The 17,328-nt window shown below is 41.3% G+C and overlaps 1 protein-coding gene across 4 annotated transcripts in view; it reads right to left on the bottom strand.

The window, feature by feature from the left end:
• Positions 1-16,987, bottom strand: part of LOC136836367 (uncharacterized) — a 42,403-nt gene extending 25,416 nt beyond the window's left edge. Inside the window, exons 1-3 of one of the 4 annotated variants that reach the window (XM_067100556.1) lie at positions 16,800-16,987; positions 13,089-13,299; positions 9,033-9,119 (exon numbers count right to left, since the gene is read on the bottom strand). In XM_067100556.1, the coding sequence (XP_066956657.1) occupies positions 9,033-9,119; positions 13,089-13,217 (216 nt within the window). In that variant the 5' untranslated portion in view covers positions 13,218-13,299; positions 16,800-16,987. Of the gene's footprint in view, positions 1-9,032; positions 9,120-13,088; positions 13,300-16,783 lie in introns of all 4 variants that reach the window. The other 3 variants (XM_067100559.1, XM_067100555.1, XM_067100558.1) reach the window with 3 other exon arrangements.
• Between the last annotated feature and the right edge of the window lie 341 nt (positions 16,988-17,328).

The following is a 17,328-nucleotide window of genomic DNA, read 5'->3' on the forward strand; positions in this document are numbered from 1 at the left end:
GGGTTATCCATGCATATTGTTTTCTTACAACAGAATCAACAATAAAAACATTAATAAAGAAGTTATTTACCATATTTATTTTATCAAAAATATATTATACAATCAGCCATTTACTACGATCGAAGATGTTTCGTCTGCTGTTGAAAGCTACCTCATAGGTTTACCAATAGATTGCAACACATTCATTTGTAAACAGTGTTTCTTACAGCAGAATCAACAAAACATTAATAAAGATGTTAACCTATGGTAATATGCTTTTATATATCCATTATATATTATAAAAGTTATCGCGTAAAGAGAATGTAAGAGAATTGCAACTACCAATTGAACGTAAGCCTTCTTATCTGTAAAGCTCTTGAGATAATCACCAGCCAGGTGCAGCACACGTGCTGTAAGTCTGTAAAATGTGTGGAATCACGGCGATCCGCTGTAGATGAAAACGATAATGATATTAACACATTTTTAATGAAAATATCGAATAATAACAACGTGAGATATTGGATTATAATACTAGCAGTAATCAATTGCGGTGATGGTAAGTGTGATAATGATAAATAATTTATAATAAACTTTAGTTTTTAATGGGCTATTTGGATAACACCAGATGTTAGGCTAGGCTACAACATCTATGTGACGTTTGATGTATAATTTCGGCCAAAATTTTAAATTTTGAGCCTACATTATGTACATAGGACGCGGGGGGATTTTTTAGGCCATTTTTTTATTAAAAAAGTGCGTCTTATACGCCGTCAAATACGGTATATAGTAAATAGGCAAGGGCTGACTCCTGTAGCCTCCATGTCAAAATTTGGTAGCAAGGAGGGCCAGTATTGGCAAACCTTCTGAATTGGTGACACAGGGAGAGCTGTGGCAGGGGAGGGGGGAAAAGAGAGGGAGACTAGCTTTCTGTAGTAGAAGTTTGTCTTCTCAGAAGACTTGACAGCCAGCTCCTTGGAAAGAAGAGCCTCAACAAATTATACAAGACAGAGGACCCAATAGAGGTTGTAGGAACAATGCCATGGGGGTATTTTAAGGTGGTCAGGTTTCTCCAAGAGAAACAGAATCTAACTTAACTATGCCTAAATCAGGAACTGCTAAGGTTCTTCAGAAATCAATAAGCAATTCAGGTTCCTCTATATCTGAAGCATGAGGGCTCACATTCTAATACTCTGATTTCCTCCCTGGGGGGAGAATGTCACTAAGTGATTCATGAGAAGGTAGAGAAAAAGAATGGCCATATAAGGCTTCTTGGTTCAAACCACAATGAATAATCAATCTTCTTCTACAGTACAAGAGTCCCCCCCACCAAAAGCTGGATCTGTGCTTGATAAGAAGTTGGTACAATGAAAGGTTACTACAAAAATGGGCCAGTGTACAAACACAGGCACCTTCACTCCAAAATGGAACTGCTGGATTGGACTACCTGGCACAGGTGGCATCAGTTAAAGGCCAAATATGGAATGTGCTAGGAGTGGTCTGTATTGGGCAATAATGTGCATAATGCCTATGCCATCCCAGGAAAGATTGCAGCACCACCCATATTCCCATATTTTCTCTCTACAGTCAAATTTCACTTAAAGAAATGTAAATTTAAAAAAACTTTTATTAGTGTTGCAATAAACCTTCCATTTGCCCTTACATAACTGTGATCATAGCTCTGAGGAGCTGTTCACATCATAGCTGCTACATGTGGCACCTCATCATGTTTAACTAGGAGTTCACGTATTGTTACAATATTACTATAATCACTAACTACGCTTCAACTCTAGCTGGAAAAGCAAAATTTTACACAAATCCCAAACAGGGAAAGAAGTCTAGTAAGGAAAACGAAATACAGAACAAACTATAGAAGATAAATAGCACAAAAAAAAATGCATTATATACTTGTGTACCATGCAATTTTTAGAAAATTTTTTGCCTAACTTCAGACAATTGCATCAAACAAGAAGTACTAAATGTGTGTATGTGGCATGGCTTGTTTAACTGGAAGCACAAAATGTTAGGCTAGGCTATATTATGTATTAAAACATCAGGTTCACACATCAAGTACTCTAACTGTTGATAAAGGTTTATGCTTTTAACATTTAAAAATGATATTTTAATGATAAAATAAAGTTTGTTCATACTTACCTGGCAGATATATATATAGCTGTATTCTCTGTTAGTCCGACAGAATTTCAAAACTTTCGGCACACGCAGTGAGATCAGGGTAGTTGTTGCCCATTCCCGCCGCTGGGAGGCTGGTGTCTGGTATTCCATTTTCATTCAGATTTTCAGTGCCACTGTCTCCTGAGGAGGTGGTATGGGCACTATATGAATAGATATATCTGCCAGTAAGTATGAACAAACTTTATTTTATCATTAAAATATCATTTTGTCTCATGAAACTTTACCTGGTCAGATATATATATGGCTGAATACCACCATTGGAGGTGGGTACAGACAGAGAAACATAGAGTTGACAAAGATATTTTGGTTCCTTACTCAGTGATAGCTGACTTCAGGATTACTGTCACCCAAGTCCGCTTCTGCTTTAACTAGAGTCTCCAACGAGGGTGTGACCTGTATAGCTGGTGGAGTTCTAGATGATCTGTCAACGTGAATGACCACAGTGTGACAAGACCATATTGACCATACAATGAGGGCAAATGGCAAAACCAACCCACCTGACCAAGCCTAACTACGTTAGGATAACGCCCAGCCTAAAAGCTAACAATGACAGTCCGCCCACGGGCAGACGACCCAACAACCATAAAACACTATCCAACCATTTTCTATAGGATGGGGATGAGGTGTCATCCCCTGCCCCCAGGAAAGTATCTCCGAGGAAACAATATGGTCCTAGCGAGAAGCAGTTCTCATATGTCGCCTTCCATCTCTCAGGCAGTGTGAAGCTTAACACAGAGTTGCTCCGCCAAAATGTGGCACCCAGAATGTTGCTGAGTGATATTTTTTCTGAAAAAAGCTCACTGTCGAACCGCCCTCACCTCGGTGAGCATTGACTTCAGAAGTTTCAAATCAGAGTCTTGACAGGATGAATGGGCTATTTTAATCGTGTCTCTGTGAAAGAAAGCTAGAGCATTCTTTGATTATGATAAAGTCCGGTCTCTTTCGGGAACACCATAAACTATCTGAGGGACCTGCGACTTTCTCTTCGTCTTGTCTAAGTAGACTTTGAGATTCTAACAGGGCAAAGGACTCTCTCTGGCTCTTGAATAAGGATTTCAAGCCATACCTTGATTTAAAACTCTTGGGCAAAGGGTTAGACGGGCTTTCATTTTTCGCTAAAAGGAAGGGCTTAAAGGAACAAACAGCGTTATGCCCAAAGCCTATATGCCTACTAAAAGCTTGCAGTTCTACTAACCTCTTTGCCGTTGCTTGAGCGGTTAGAAAAATAGTCTTCTAGTAATGTTCTCAACGACGAGAGCAGAAGAGGCTCAAACGAACTGGACATGAGGAACAAGCACAACATCCAAATTCCAAGAAGAGTCCTTGGCAGGGGCACCGCCGGTTTCAGGATCTGAAGAGATCGTGGAAGGTGCCTGTTGTTAGACAGATCAAAGTCTCTATGCCTAAAAACAGATGACAGCATGCTGCTTTATACCCCTTTATAGTCGAGACACAGTTTCATCACTCCTCAGAAATAAGAGGAAGTCTGCTATCTGGCTCACCAGAAGTCGTGTGGAGAATGCCCTTCTTTCACACCATCTCTCAAAATACGTCCCATACGATTGGTACAAATTGCTGGAAAAGTCTTCTAGCCTGGCAATAGCTTTCGCCACTGGTCTAGAAAAACCTCTGCGCTCTGGCCAGCTTCTCGATAGTCTGAATGCAGCTCAGACACAGAGCGAGGAGGTTTTGTGGTACCTCTCGAAGTGGGGTTGTCTGTAGATAGATCGACTCTCATGGGCAGAGATCTCGGAAAGTCTACTTAGGAAGGGACATGATCTGTGAACCATTCCTCGAAGGCCAAAATACGATCAACGTCATCCCGTCCCTTCGGCGGCGCAAACTTTCTGATGACTTCTCGATGATTTTATGCGGAGGAGGAAGGGCATACACGCGTCCATCGACCAATCCTAAAGAAGAGCGCCCACTGAGAGAGCTCTGGGTCGGGAGGCTGGGGAGCAGTAAAGAGGGAAGTCTCTTCGTCTTGAGGTTGCGAGAGATCTACCAATGAGGGCGTCCCCAAAGCTCCATAGTCTTGACACCTCTTGTGTAGGATCCATTCGCCGGGGAGCAGTTGTCGCTGCCGACTTAGAAGATCCGCACGACGTTCTCTACGCCTGCAACAAACCTCGTGAGGATCGTAATATTTCGGGCCTGTGCCCACAGAAAGAATGTCCTTTGCTAAGGCGCAGAACAGGGACCGAGTGATTCCCCCTGTTTCTTGAGGTATGAAAGGGCAGTGGTGTTGTCGAGTTGATCTGGACAACTCGGCCCGAGAGCTCCTCGAAGAAAGAAGGGCCAACTGATCGCCCCAATTCTTTGAGGTTTATGTGCAGGACACCTGTTTCCCCTCTCCAGGGTGCCTGACACTTCTTCCCTCCCCAGTGTTGCTCCCCACTTCAAAATGGACCAGCGAAAACAACACTCAGGTCGGGTTCTGTTGAAGAGAAAGGCCTTCTGCCAATCCCTCTCGAAGGATCAGGCCACCACCGAAGGTGATTCTTTACCTTTGGCGAGATACTCAGAGAAGCTTCAGATTCTCCTTGTCGTGCCAGTTCTCTGCAAGGAAGAATTGAAGCGGTCTGAGGTGCAGTCTCCCCAGGAAAACAAACTTCTCCAGTGATGAAATGGTCCCCAGCAGACTCATCCATTCCTCACCGAGCATGTTTCTTTCCTCAGGAAGGCTGAAGCTTTCTAAACACTGAAGTTGTCTTCTTGAGACGGAAATGCTCCAGCCACTGAATCCATCTGAATCCCCAGATAACGATGGACTGAGTGGGAGTCCAGATGGGACTTTCAAATTCAATTAGAAGTCCTAGGACCGTCAAGGTCAAAGTCGTGTGAAGATCCTCCAGACACCTTAGTCATTGTGAGGCTCGAATGAGCCAATCGTCCAAATAAAGAGACTTGTCCTCCAAGGCGGCCATCTTTGTATTCCTCATCAAGATCGTGAAAAAACTCATAGGAGCTGTGCTGAGCCCGAAGCAAAGGGCCCTGAACTGGAATACCTGTCCCCTTGCAGGACAAATCTCAGGTATTTCCTCGATAGAGATGTATAGGGACGTGAAAATAGGCGTCCTGGAGATCGAGAGAAACCATCCAGTCGCCTGGTCTTAGAACTCCCATGACCATTCTGGGACGTCTATCATTTAACTTTTCCTTCAGAAACGAAATGGTTCCAACTTGCTGACGTCAGAACTGGTCTCCAACCCCTGACTGCTTCGGAACCAGAAACAGCCTGTTGTAAAGAAGCCCGGGATTGTAAATCCGAGACTTGCTCCACAGCCTTCTTCTCGAGCATTTGATCGAGCAGGTTGAAGAGAATTTGTTGTTTCTCCTGATGATAGGATGGCGACAGATCCATGGGAATGGTAGTCAATGGAGTGTACACGAGGAATGGGATCTTGTATCCCTGCCTGATGACTTGGAGGACCAGCTGTCCAGAGTCCTCTCTCTCCAGGCTTTGCAAAGAAAGGAGCCTGGCTCCTACCGGTGTCTGAAGGTTTAGGGAGTCATTTTCTTGCCCTGGTCTTAGAAGGGCTCTACCTCTTGAGGACCTCTGCCTGAAAGGATGATCTAGAGGAGGTCTTCCACGAAAGGGCTTCTGAATCTTGAAGTCTGTCCAAGGGAAGAAGTCGAGAAGGGGCTGGGACATGTCTAGAAGACTGGGCCAGGAGGTCCTGAGTAGCCTTCTCTTGCAATGTGGAGGCCATATCCTTGACTAAAGGTTGTAAAAAAGATGGCTGGTGCTGGAGTTTAAATAAATAATGATTCTGCCTTCTGAGTGGGAGGACCGACCGCCGTGAAGTTGCAGTAAATGACTCTCTCTTCTTTTAAAGGCCCGCAGAAATGGGCAGCCAGTTCTTCGGAGCCATCCCTAACCGGGCCTTTGTCCATACAGGATAGGACACTAAACAAGTCTCCCAGGCTAATGGGTGGGGCTCGACCTGCAAATCCAAGACTCCCCAGGCACCAGTCCAAAAGTTAAAAACTGGGACCTGAAAAGGCCTTTCAGATGGTGATCAATCTCAGATAAAAGACCAAGGACACACCTTAGCTGAAGAAAGGGAGAGACCAGCCTGGGAGCGTCCACAAGGCTGGCAAATCCCTTGGGAAGAGGAAGGAACTCCAACCAACCTCCTCTCCTCCTGTCTCATTTCTCAGAATTTGCTTTTCCACTCCAATCTTGATGGAGGTAGGGCGAAAGAAGTCTTGCACTGAGCCTTCCTGGAGTCCATCCATCCTCTTGAACCTTGCTAAAAGGCCCTCTTACGTAGAGAGAGGCGTAGCCATCTTCACAAAAACCAGAAGACTTTTGTGACTTAGATGAGGTAAGCTGCGTAGGGGAGGGCGAGGGAGCAGAGGGTTGAAACTTGTCCCCAAACAAGTCTTTCAGCAGCCTATTAAGACTCCTGGTAGTCTGCAGAAGCTGAAAAGAAGAAGATGTCTGATCTCAACTGCAGGATCCAGAGCGCCAAGAAAGCTCTCCTTCTTCCCACAGGAGCTGAAGGGGCAGGAAAGAACGGGAAGGACGAAGTCCTTGCAGACCAACATGCAAAAGGGACTTCTGCTTGGAAGAAGTCCGAGAGGAGCCACCGAAAGTCACGAGCAGAAGAACTCAAAATGAGAGTCGACGACGAGCTGGAGTTCCCCCTTCCTGCGAGAATCCCGACGGAGCTTCTTGGCGGCCCGATCCGGCGAGAGTCCTGGTAGAGCGAGCAGCGGGGCGCCCTGCCTGCCGCGGCAAGAAAGGCGTCGTGCCGAGCAGCAAAGGCGTCTTGGCGAACTGCAAGGGAGGCGTCTGACCACAGTCAGGGGCGTCATGGCGGCGAGCAACGAGGCGTCGCGGTCGAGCAGCAGGGAGGCGTCCTGCCGAGCAGCATGAGCGTCACGCTAGCAGCATGGCGTCCGCCGGCAGCATGAGCAAGCGTCACGCTTAGCAGCACATGAGAAGCGTCATGACGTGAAACAAGAGGGTGGAAATGGAGTGGCGGCTAAGCCTGGGCGTGAAACATTGGCGGAAATTGCGATCCCTGCCAAGACCAGTAAAATAGTTGAACAACAGGACTTCTAGCTGACGTGAAGCATGAGACGGCGCATTAACGAGAGAAGAGAAGGAAGGTTTAGACCTCTTGATCGGCAGCGGGAATCGCTTCCGGCGGCGACACGCACGTCTCCTTCTGGGCCATTAAAGAAGCCAATTGCTCCTGCATGCCAAGGAGCAGCTTACGAGTAGGGAGAAGATTCTACTTCAGGAGAAGGACTGATCCTGGCGAGAAGAAGAGGGGCTAGGGGACGCCTCTTGCTTCTCAGCAGTGCTAACAGCCTTCTTTCTGGAGCGAGCGGGCGCTCAAAAGCGTCATCGTCCGATGACGTCCTGGTCCTCTTCTGCGGTGGGATGGCGTCAAAATCCTCGGAGAAGAGCGAAGAGCGTCACGAGAAAGGGGACGTGAAGCGTCCCCTTCTTTGAAGCTTCTCTTCAAAGGCGAGAATCCCGAGATTTCCATTCCCGGCGCGGGGAGGAGGAATCGGGAAGAGAAGCAATCGCTTAAGGATTCGTGCCCGTGCACGATCCTTGGCAGCCTGGGAAGCGTCATCAGGACATGCCGAAGGGAACGCCAGATCGGTGGGGGTCCGCGTAACCCTCTTGCGGCTTTCGACTTGCCCACTCCCTGAGTCCTGGGAGTCCGACAGAGGTCTAGACCTAGAGGCGTTATAGGGCCGATCTGACGCCCCTCCACAACACTAGGGGACGGACACTATCACTGCACTTCACAGCACTTTGAAGAGCGAGCATATTAGCTTCAAAGGTACGAATGGAAGACATAATAATCGCCAGGGCATCACCATCCGCAGACACAACCCCAGGGTTAGGGGGCAACACCACAGGGTTAGGAAGAGCTACGTCTACAGGAGGGTTAACAGGTGAAAGCACACTACCCTGACTCCTACCACTTCTGGAGGAAGACCTCCTGAGCCTATCTCGCTCTAGCTTTCTCACATAAGAATCATAAGTCCTCCAACTAGCATCAGACAAAGATTCACACTCCTTGCATCGGTCATTCAACAAACAAACATGTCCTCTACAACCCGAGCATACAGTGTGAGGATCTACCGAAATTTTCGGTAGCCTCACCTTACAGTCTTGCACACACACAAACTCGATAACTAGAAGAACTAGATTCAGACATCTTACTCCCAGGAAAAAACAAAGCCAAATCCAAAACAATCCACAATAGCGTATGCCTAGCCACAAGTCCAAGTCAAAAAACCAAAAATCAAACCAATACTCAAGTGACAATCAAGTTTTATCGAAATCCAAGACGGAGGTACTGAAAACAAGTGTTGACAGTACCGGCGACAGAGAAAATCTGAATAGAAAATGGGAATGGTTCCTGATACCCGCCTCCCAGCGGCGGGAATGGGTACTAACCACCTGATCTCCCACTGCGTGTGCCGAAAGTTTTGAAATTCTGTCGGACTAACAGAGAATACAGCTATATATATATCTGACAGGTAAGTTTCATGAACAAATACTATTTTAGGTGGTAAATCACCACCTAAACCTAGTGAGCATAGCAGCTAACTTGTTTACAATAAAATCATTTTCAAAGCACTACTGGGCAACATAAACAAATTCAATGAAGCCAGTTAAAAAGCACAGGGCAGAAACGCACAGAGAAAGTGAAATGAATGATAGAAAAGCAACACAACGGTGTGTTTATTCCATCAAGTCACGTGAAGAATGAAGGGTAACTGAAGAGTCAGGAATGGGCATGTGGAACATTATCACTTGTAAATAACAAGTAATAATATATCACACACATCTTCATTTAAAAAAAAAAAAACCATGATAACCTTACCTTATCGTAAATGTGGCAATCAAAGTTGACCTTATCTCCAACATTGAGCTTCCCTATGAAGGAATCGGTAAGTTCCAAATTTTTACCCTGAAAAGAAAATGGTACTGAATTACTACCTTACTTTTTTTAAAGAGATTTTTTAAAACGTGCAATATTATGCCACAAAAGCAGCTCCATTCTGTATATAACTTAAAAACCACCCACAAGTTAAGAACAAAATCATATGCTTAAAACTTCATTAGCAATTAAGAGACAATTAAAAACGAACATCAACCGACACAAACACACTTGGTGTTATTGGAAAGCGTGGATTACTTACCTCATACAAAATGCATCATTAACAGAGAGGAAGTTTACTTATCTATCATTACAAATACAGTAACTGTATTCACCAGGCTATCACCATTCCATGATTACTAATTCATATACAAAGAACACTTCAAATAAATCATCTCAGCCCATAACTAACACAATGCACAATCGCATTCAATTCTCCGCGAATGAAAAGGAGTACAATACTGTACAGTATACCTGAGAGCTAAGTTGTAGTTCATTATGCCAACTACTGTAATTTGTTCTCATCAAAATCTAGGATACCTTTATAATGAGCAGCTCTTCATTCAAGCAAGTTGTGCAGTCCTGCACTTCTGAAAAGATCCATCTACATGAAGTATAGAAAATCTAAAAGCCAGAAATCCTGTTTTCATGTAAAGTCCAGAGGCAATGGTAAAAGTGTGTGGAGAAGAAGGTTCTAACATGTGCCATAATAATCATAGGTTCAATTCATCAGCAAAGATCCTTCTGACACGATTGTTTGACACCTCAAATAAAGGCGACAGTCATGGAGCAGACTTCTGCAGATAACAACAAATGCTTAAACTAAAATTACAGAACCCTCACAAGGTTTATCCCATATGAGAAACTTTTCAATAAGTTGGCAAATGACATATCTCAGTCACTTCAGTCCTCTTTTCATTGATTTCAAAGTGAATTATCCTCATTCAACTTCAAGTTGCCTTTCATATAACAAATTTGGTTTAGCCAAGGCAAGATCCATCATGCAGTTTCTTTCTAATATTCCAAATGTTTGGTAATTTTTGTGGGGCCTTGGGGAACCCTCCATAATTGTTCTTAATATTATGTAAGGTATTTTACAAACCACCGACTTGGCTTTGTATTTATGGCATTACTCTTCCCCTCTCTGTGCTTATTTTTAGCTTTTCCTAGCAGTTTGTAACCAAAGCCACCAGCAATAACATCGGAGCTCTTTTCCATTTCTGGTGGTATTCTCCTCAGTACACTTCTATTTTATAAAAAAGGCTGATTTCTTCTTCTTTCTCACATGGGCACTATTCAGTGGAGACCTGCCTGTAGATTATCAATACAGTAATAATAACAATAAGAACCAGATATGTCCAAGGAACAATAGATGGAAGTAACATCCCACCCATATCCAAGGAGTGCAATATGAAAGACAAGACCATAAACCACATAGCAAGCGAATGTCTGCGCTCTCACAGAACCAGTACAAAAAGAGGCACGATTCAGTAGCAAAAGCCCTCCACTGGAGCCTGTGCAAGAAACACCAGCTAGCTTGCAGTAATAAGTGGTACGAACACACATCTCTGGGACTATGGCATCAGAACAGATAGGGTGATACATGCCAATAGACCAGACATGACATTGAATGACAAAATCAAGAAGAAAGTATCACTCATTGATGTCGCAATACCATGGGACACCAGAGTAGATGAGAAAGAAAGAGAAAAAATTGATATGTATCAAGACCTGAAAATCGAAATAAGGATATGGAATATGCCAGTGGAAATTTTGTACATATAAACATAGTAACACTAGGCATGATCCCGAGATCCCTGAAAAGGAACCTGGAAAAACTAGATGCTGAAGTAGCTCTAGGACTCATGCAGGAAAGTGTTCTACTACAAACAGCGCACATAGTGAGAAATGTGATGGGCTCCTAAGGAGGCAGGATGCAACCCAGAACCCCACATTATAAAAAAAAAGTCAAATAGAATGACTGTGATAGACCCCCCCCAAAAAAAAAAAAAATAATAATAATAATTCACTCATTCTGTTAGCTATTCAGTCTTTACTGTGTCCAAACGCTGAATACATACCCCTGAGAACTATGGCAAATTTCAGTAATAATTGGCTCTTTTTTTGCGGCACGGGCATTTACCCTATGTTATGACCTCTTTTATCTAGTTTTTTGTCAGGACAGTGATGTCCTTCCAATAAGCAATGATCTTTGGGATGAAGTTGCTACCCTCATCCCATGCATCTCTATTGTTCGTTCAGTTTTGTCCTTCTGAACTAGATTTATTTCAAGTCTAAATCATAATCAAAGTCAAGTAAACATTCATCAAGAACAGAATTCTTAGTGAAAGCCTGAGTTGGTAAGCAGATCAGAGGTTCGCAAAGATGTCTACACACAATAGTAACCCAAGAAAAAGTGCTGGGTTGCACTAGGTGAGTGGGCAGTAATCTACACTTATCCAATAAGTATCAATTGTTACACTGTTACCAAGCTTCAATGACTGTTCCCAACCTGAGTTGAAAATACTCCTGTGTAAAAGATGAGTTTTTATTTTCACAGGAATAAACAAAGTTGGATGTATATCATGTGGAAAGAAACCATGGGGAATGTATTAAAAATAAAACCAAGATGGCAAACAGTCCCGGGCCAAAGGGTCACTGCAAGGAACCTTTAGTACCTTCTACAAAATGCTGTGTAAAGCATAATGAAGTAATAAGCCCCTAAGGTGTGTTATTCACTATGAGAGCATACATCTGCATTACTCATTATGAATAAGGTGGTGCTCCTGGAATCAGAGAGCTACCATTTGAACAATGATGGGCCAATATCTTTGATTGTGACAAAATACCACACAGTAATTATAACAAAGATGACATTCCCTTGCAATCATTTGACAAAAGAGATGGGAAATTGGATACTAATTTTATTGCACAAAGGACAATGTAGAATGTCAATGTGAGGCCTCTGTACAATATCTTATACAGTATAGCTGTGCTTGACTTTTTTTTTCAAGTAGTGGTCCTGTACACTTATCATCCCCATTAAGTATCCACCCTTGTTGCTGAGGGAACCTTGTGTTTTCTCTCTCTAAGAAGTCCACTGAATGCAACAGAGGACTTGTAACACTGCATGTCCAATTTAGGATATAATGCTCTTTCTAACAGAAACCACAGTCCTACATAGTTAGTACTATATTTAGTGAATAAGTCTAGTGTGAATCTGGAAAGTAAATTTTTACTGCTTTCCTCCATTTGGTAGACAACCTAGCCTGTGCCATACTTAAAACCTATTTCAGACTTCCTGGATCCTGATGTAGTTTCCACTCTTCAAGGCGTTCAAAATGAAATGATAAATAGGAGCGGTCCCCCATTAAATAAAGTTCAGTGTTGGAAGAAGGCTACCTCAAATGACCTTACTCAAAACCACATACATCCCTACACAACTTTTGGATGAAGTTCTTATATAAATATACCAGTATTCCACAAACAAATACTTTGAGTATATTAAGTACTATGAATGTGTCAAGATGGGTCATATTATACCCATCATCATTCATTTATTTAGACAGAGACTTGACAACATCACTTTGAGGCTCCCTAGGACACTTAACCTGACAGGAAGGCTCAAGACTCATTTTGCCTATCAGTAACTTTATTCTTGGTTAATATCATGTCACACCAATCATAGCAGGGCAGTGCAACACAAGTTAAATAGGTTTTTACACTGTATGGACACACAAAGGTTTTAATTTACACATAAAACTACACTGTGAAAATTTAGACAAATTAGATTCATAAGGTATTATTCATGGTGATATTAACATACTGAAACAAACATGCTTTCATAATGCTGTACACAGCTACAAATTGGAAAAATACCAACAATAACATATGCAATACAAAAACTACATTAAAGAAAGAACAGTTTAACCATTACTATTAAAAATTTTAAATGCAAATGCACTTGGAAATATTACCACGATTTCTTTCCATAGTTACCTTAACAACAAAACTCTTCACCCACAGAAGTACTCGTTGGGGCTGGTTATGAATGTTGAAACTTAGGATCGCCTTTCCAGGAGGAATTATTTCCTCAACAACACCACGCTGATTAAACAAATATGACATGATGTTTCTCTTGTTCAAAAGAGCTGGCTATGTATCTTGTACAGTCTTCTACTGAGTGAATAAGTTTGCACTCAGACATATGCTGCAAAACAGATTACATTTTTATAAACTTTCAAGTTCCACAAGTACAAACTAACTTACTATTACTATAATGTCTGGTACTAAGGTATTATCAATATAGCATGTTTTAAGAATTGTGTCATTCCCTAAAAAAAACAAAATTTTTTTTAGGGCCAAGTTAAAGCAACCCTCTGTGAAGTAAATATCTAGGGAACTTTGAACAGTGTGGTAAGTTTCTGAGGTACATGTGAGGGTCAAGATGGCATATGCAAGGTGTAGACTACCTTTAGTGACAGACAAATAGACTGATGAACAGGGAAACATACAGGAAATGACTGTAGCCATATGAATGATTACAGGAGTTGTGATGAAACAAAGTTTGTGCATTATAAGGACACATCATCATTATACAAATATTTAACAATTTTTACATATGCATGAGATGTATCCATACAATGCACAAACTTTGCTTCATCTCAACATCATTACAGTAAACCCTCCATATTCACAGGGTATGCGTACCACCCCCTCCATAGCTAAAATCCACAAATACTTAAAACTCCTCTAAAAACACTTAGAACTGCCTATATTGATTGTTTAAACACAAAAAAAAAAATCTAAAAACACTTATACCTGAGTATTTTAACAGTTTTATCACAAAATGTGCATTTAGTTTATCACAAAATGTGCATTTAGTCATGAAAATTATATGAAAATACAGTAATCAGTGAATATTTCTCAGTGAAAAATATCGCGAATAGGCAAATTTTCCGCAAATATATGTTCCACAGAGAAATCCGCGAATTGGTGAGTCCAGGAATCTTGAGAATGCAAATACGGGAGGTTTACCGTAATCATTCACATGACTGTAGTCATTTCCTGTATGTTTCCCATTCACCAGTCTTTTATCTACAAGATAAAATGTGGTCTACACCTAGCATGTGCCATCTGAGTCTGTAAATATTTCTCAAAAACATACCACACTGTTCAATGTTCCTGAGATTTTTACATCACAGAGGATCACTAAACTACACCCTCAATATATCACATGCTTTGGTGGATCTGCCCTTCTGATACGTGGCAAAATATGGCATGTAACAAATCCTACATTACAGTCTACACATGAACAACAATTATATATTCCACAGCTAATAGTAATTCCATACAATTTCTAGCCAATATACAGAATACTGCATTTTAAATTCACAAAAAAAGAAGCCTACCGAAAATCATAACACCAAAATGTGAATTCATCTGATAATTGGGGGGCTACTGTACAAGTGCTTCATGATGGTACACTTCCCATCTTTCTTATTGTTCTTAAATGATTTCTCCTGTTTCACTTTAGCGCACTCAGAAAATAATGAGTGATTTCTGCATTTTTTAAGTACTGTCTGATTGCCAGTATCATCTCTGGATCACCAGATTCAAGCAACTGTTACCTACTTAGTACACTGAAGCGAGTTCTTGTTTGCACTAATCATTTTTTTCCCTTTTTTTATTTACTGTACTATAACAATGAACAAGTGCATCCCTTTATCATTTACTGTACTGTAGCAAAGAATAAGTGCACTATGTTTTACTTCTTTGCTTTGTTTTGGGGATTTTTGGTAATTTTCAAATATCTTTTGGTACTAAACTTTTCTTGGATTTCCTTCCTAGCTGTAAAGATCTGATTCTTTTGTCTCTAGGCAGGATATTTTTAGAATTCTGTACTGATTTTATTAAATTAGTGTATCAATGACTAAATGTCTGTTATCCTTAATCTTGCATAATATCAAATACAGAAGTTACTTCTTCATAATTTAATAAGAATTACCCATACTGTTACTGATAAATTTTTCAGTGTAATTGGCCAATAATTTATGATATTTTGTTTAATGCTTTGTGTACTACGGGCTTTATCCACACTTTAAATGTAAAACTGAAAAAAACTGTTTTTTTTTTCTAATCCAAAACTCCAATTAGCCTAATTTCCTAGGTAATAGGCAGAAAAGTTTCACACATTAGGCTAGGCTAGGCCTATTTCCCCAGGTCACCACCTGGTTCAAAGCCAGAATGAATATAGAGTAGGGGGTCAGGGCTACCGTAGGCTAGTCAGCATTTCTGAGGGCATTTAACCTAACCAGGCTTACTTTTACCTAACCTAACCTTGGACGCCGTGTCCTAACCTAGCAGGGGGACCCTGCACACCTCCATGCAATTCGTGATCCCCTATTCTGCATATTACCCCAGAAAAACATTAAAACAAATAGGGTAGACCTAAGCAAGTGCTCTGCATCGGATATTACTTTGGAAATTGATTTTTCCTATGGTATTTTGGTTGCTTATTAAGAGTTTACCATTATTTTTTGTAGGTCGACTGTAATTATCCTGTAATTGACCTCAGAAGCTGTATGGTGGCCATCCTGGAATGCTAATCCACATGTGCAGTGTTATAGGGGAGCTTTTGATAAAAAGTAGGGTTTCTTTCACGGGGGCGGAGCCCTACTAAGTAACACAGCCTGCTAAGTTAGGTTAGGTTAGGGTACGTTAGGTCAGTATGGTTCCTTTTATAATAGGTTCCATTAGACAATCCCTTCTTAATCATATGGCTCCCTGATGACTTGCAAAATAAAAGCAGAACCATTCCATAACAACAAAACATGGCAGTCCAGTCTTTCTCCGCTTCAAAACCCAGCGCTTCAAGGGTCCCCAAACCGTGCTGTGTAGATATGTGGTTACTAATGATTTACCGCACAACAATACTACTTTCTGCATATTTTAGCTATGATATACTAGTTCAACATAAATATAGTTTTTTCAGTTGTATTATGATGTGATTTTATGATTTTGTATATTTATCACAAATGAATACTTATCCTTCCCCGGCAAATGATATACTTGTATTGATTAAAATAACATGATGATTGTCATCATAGATACCTCTTCTCCATAGCTAATACGGCAAAACTGTGTTTACTGATTACAGTCTTTGCCGTATTAGCTATGGAGAGGGGGCAGTATTCTGACAGTCGTAATTTTATTAATTTTGTATATATCATTTGTCAGCGAAATGTATTCATTTGCGATGGAAATAAACCTCAAAATCATTCAAATCACATCATAATACAACAGAAAAACCTATATTTTATGTTGAAAGCAATTAATGTCCATAAGTAAAATAATACCCCACCTCCTTCACCAGCATCACTAAAAGTACAGGAAAAATCAATTTCAAAGGTAGGCTAATAAGCTAGTCCATGCGGAGATATTGCTTAGAGATACCATGGATAGTTTGCCCCAAGAGTCACCCTAACGGTTGAAAATGCATGGGCTAAAAACCAAGATAACTAGCTGGAAAAATATATGGTTCATATATATGGATGAAAATTAGGGTACCATTGTGCTGGCTTTTTTTTTTCAGGTACGACCCGGCAGAGGGTCTTCTTAAACAAAAGAAAACCTAGGCAATGACAACTAAGCTAATTTGATCCCCGTTTGTTGTAATTTAAAGCGAGACTCACACAATACTATCGTTACCTTAGCTGAATTACACCTTTACAACAATTCACTTTAAAAACGAAGACAATATAAGATCCATCGGCGATTTTCAATCAACATCGTCGAGTAATAGTAGTACCAGAGAGATGAAACTTTATAACGGCTCGTTTTCTGGTTCTCGTAAGCCGGTGATTGTGCTTGTTTAAGTTTAGTTCCTATAGATTTCCTCGCTTTAAAGATCAATGAGCAGCAATATTTTGCTAGTAATTATATTTATCTACACAGTACGGTTACTGCAGGAAAATAAATATGTTTCTTGTATAACCACATGCTCGCACCCCCTCACACAAACAGTCATACTGTTGAACTATCAAACTTTAGGAACCAATTTGGCCGTGTATAGGGGTAGTTTGAACTGAATGGTTGGCACGTGGCGTGAACTAACAACTGACGCGATTTCCGAAAAAAATAACTCCATTTCACTTGAACTGATAGGTTAACCCAGTTTATCGTGCGTAGGGTGGTTTGCAGTCAGGTTGCCAAACAGAGGTAACTCATTGTACGGTGC

Source organism: Macrobrachium rosenbergii, chromosome 56 (assembly GCF_040412425.1).
Source record: "Macrobrachium rosenbergii isolate ZJJX-2024 chromosome 56, ASM4041242v1, whole genome shotgun sequence".
NCBI classification, from domain to species: Eukaryota; Metazoa; Arthropoda; class Malacostraca; order Decapoda; family Palaemonidae; genus Macrobrachium; species Macrobrachium rosenbergii.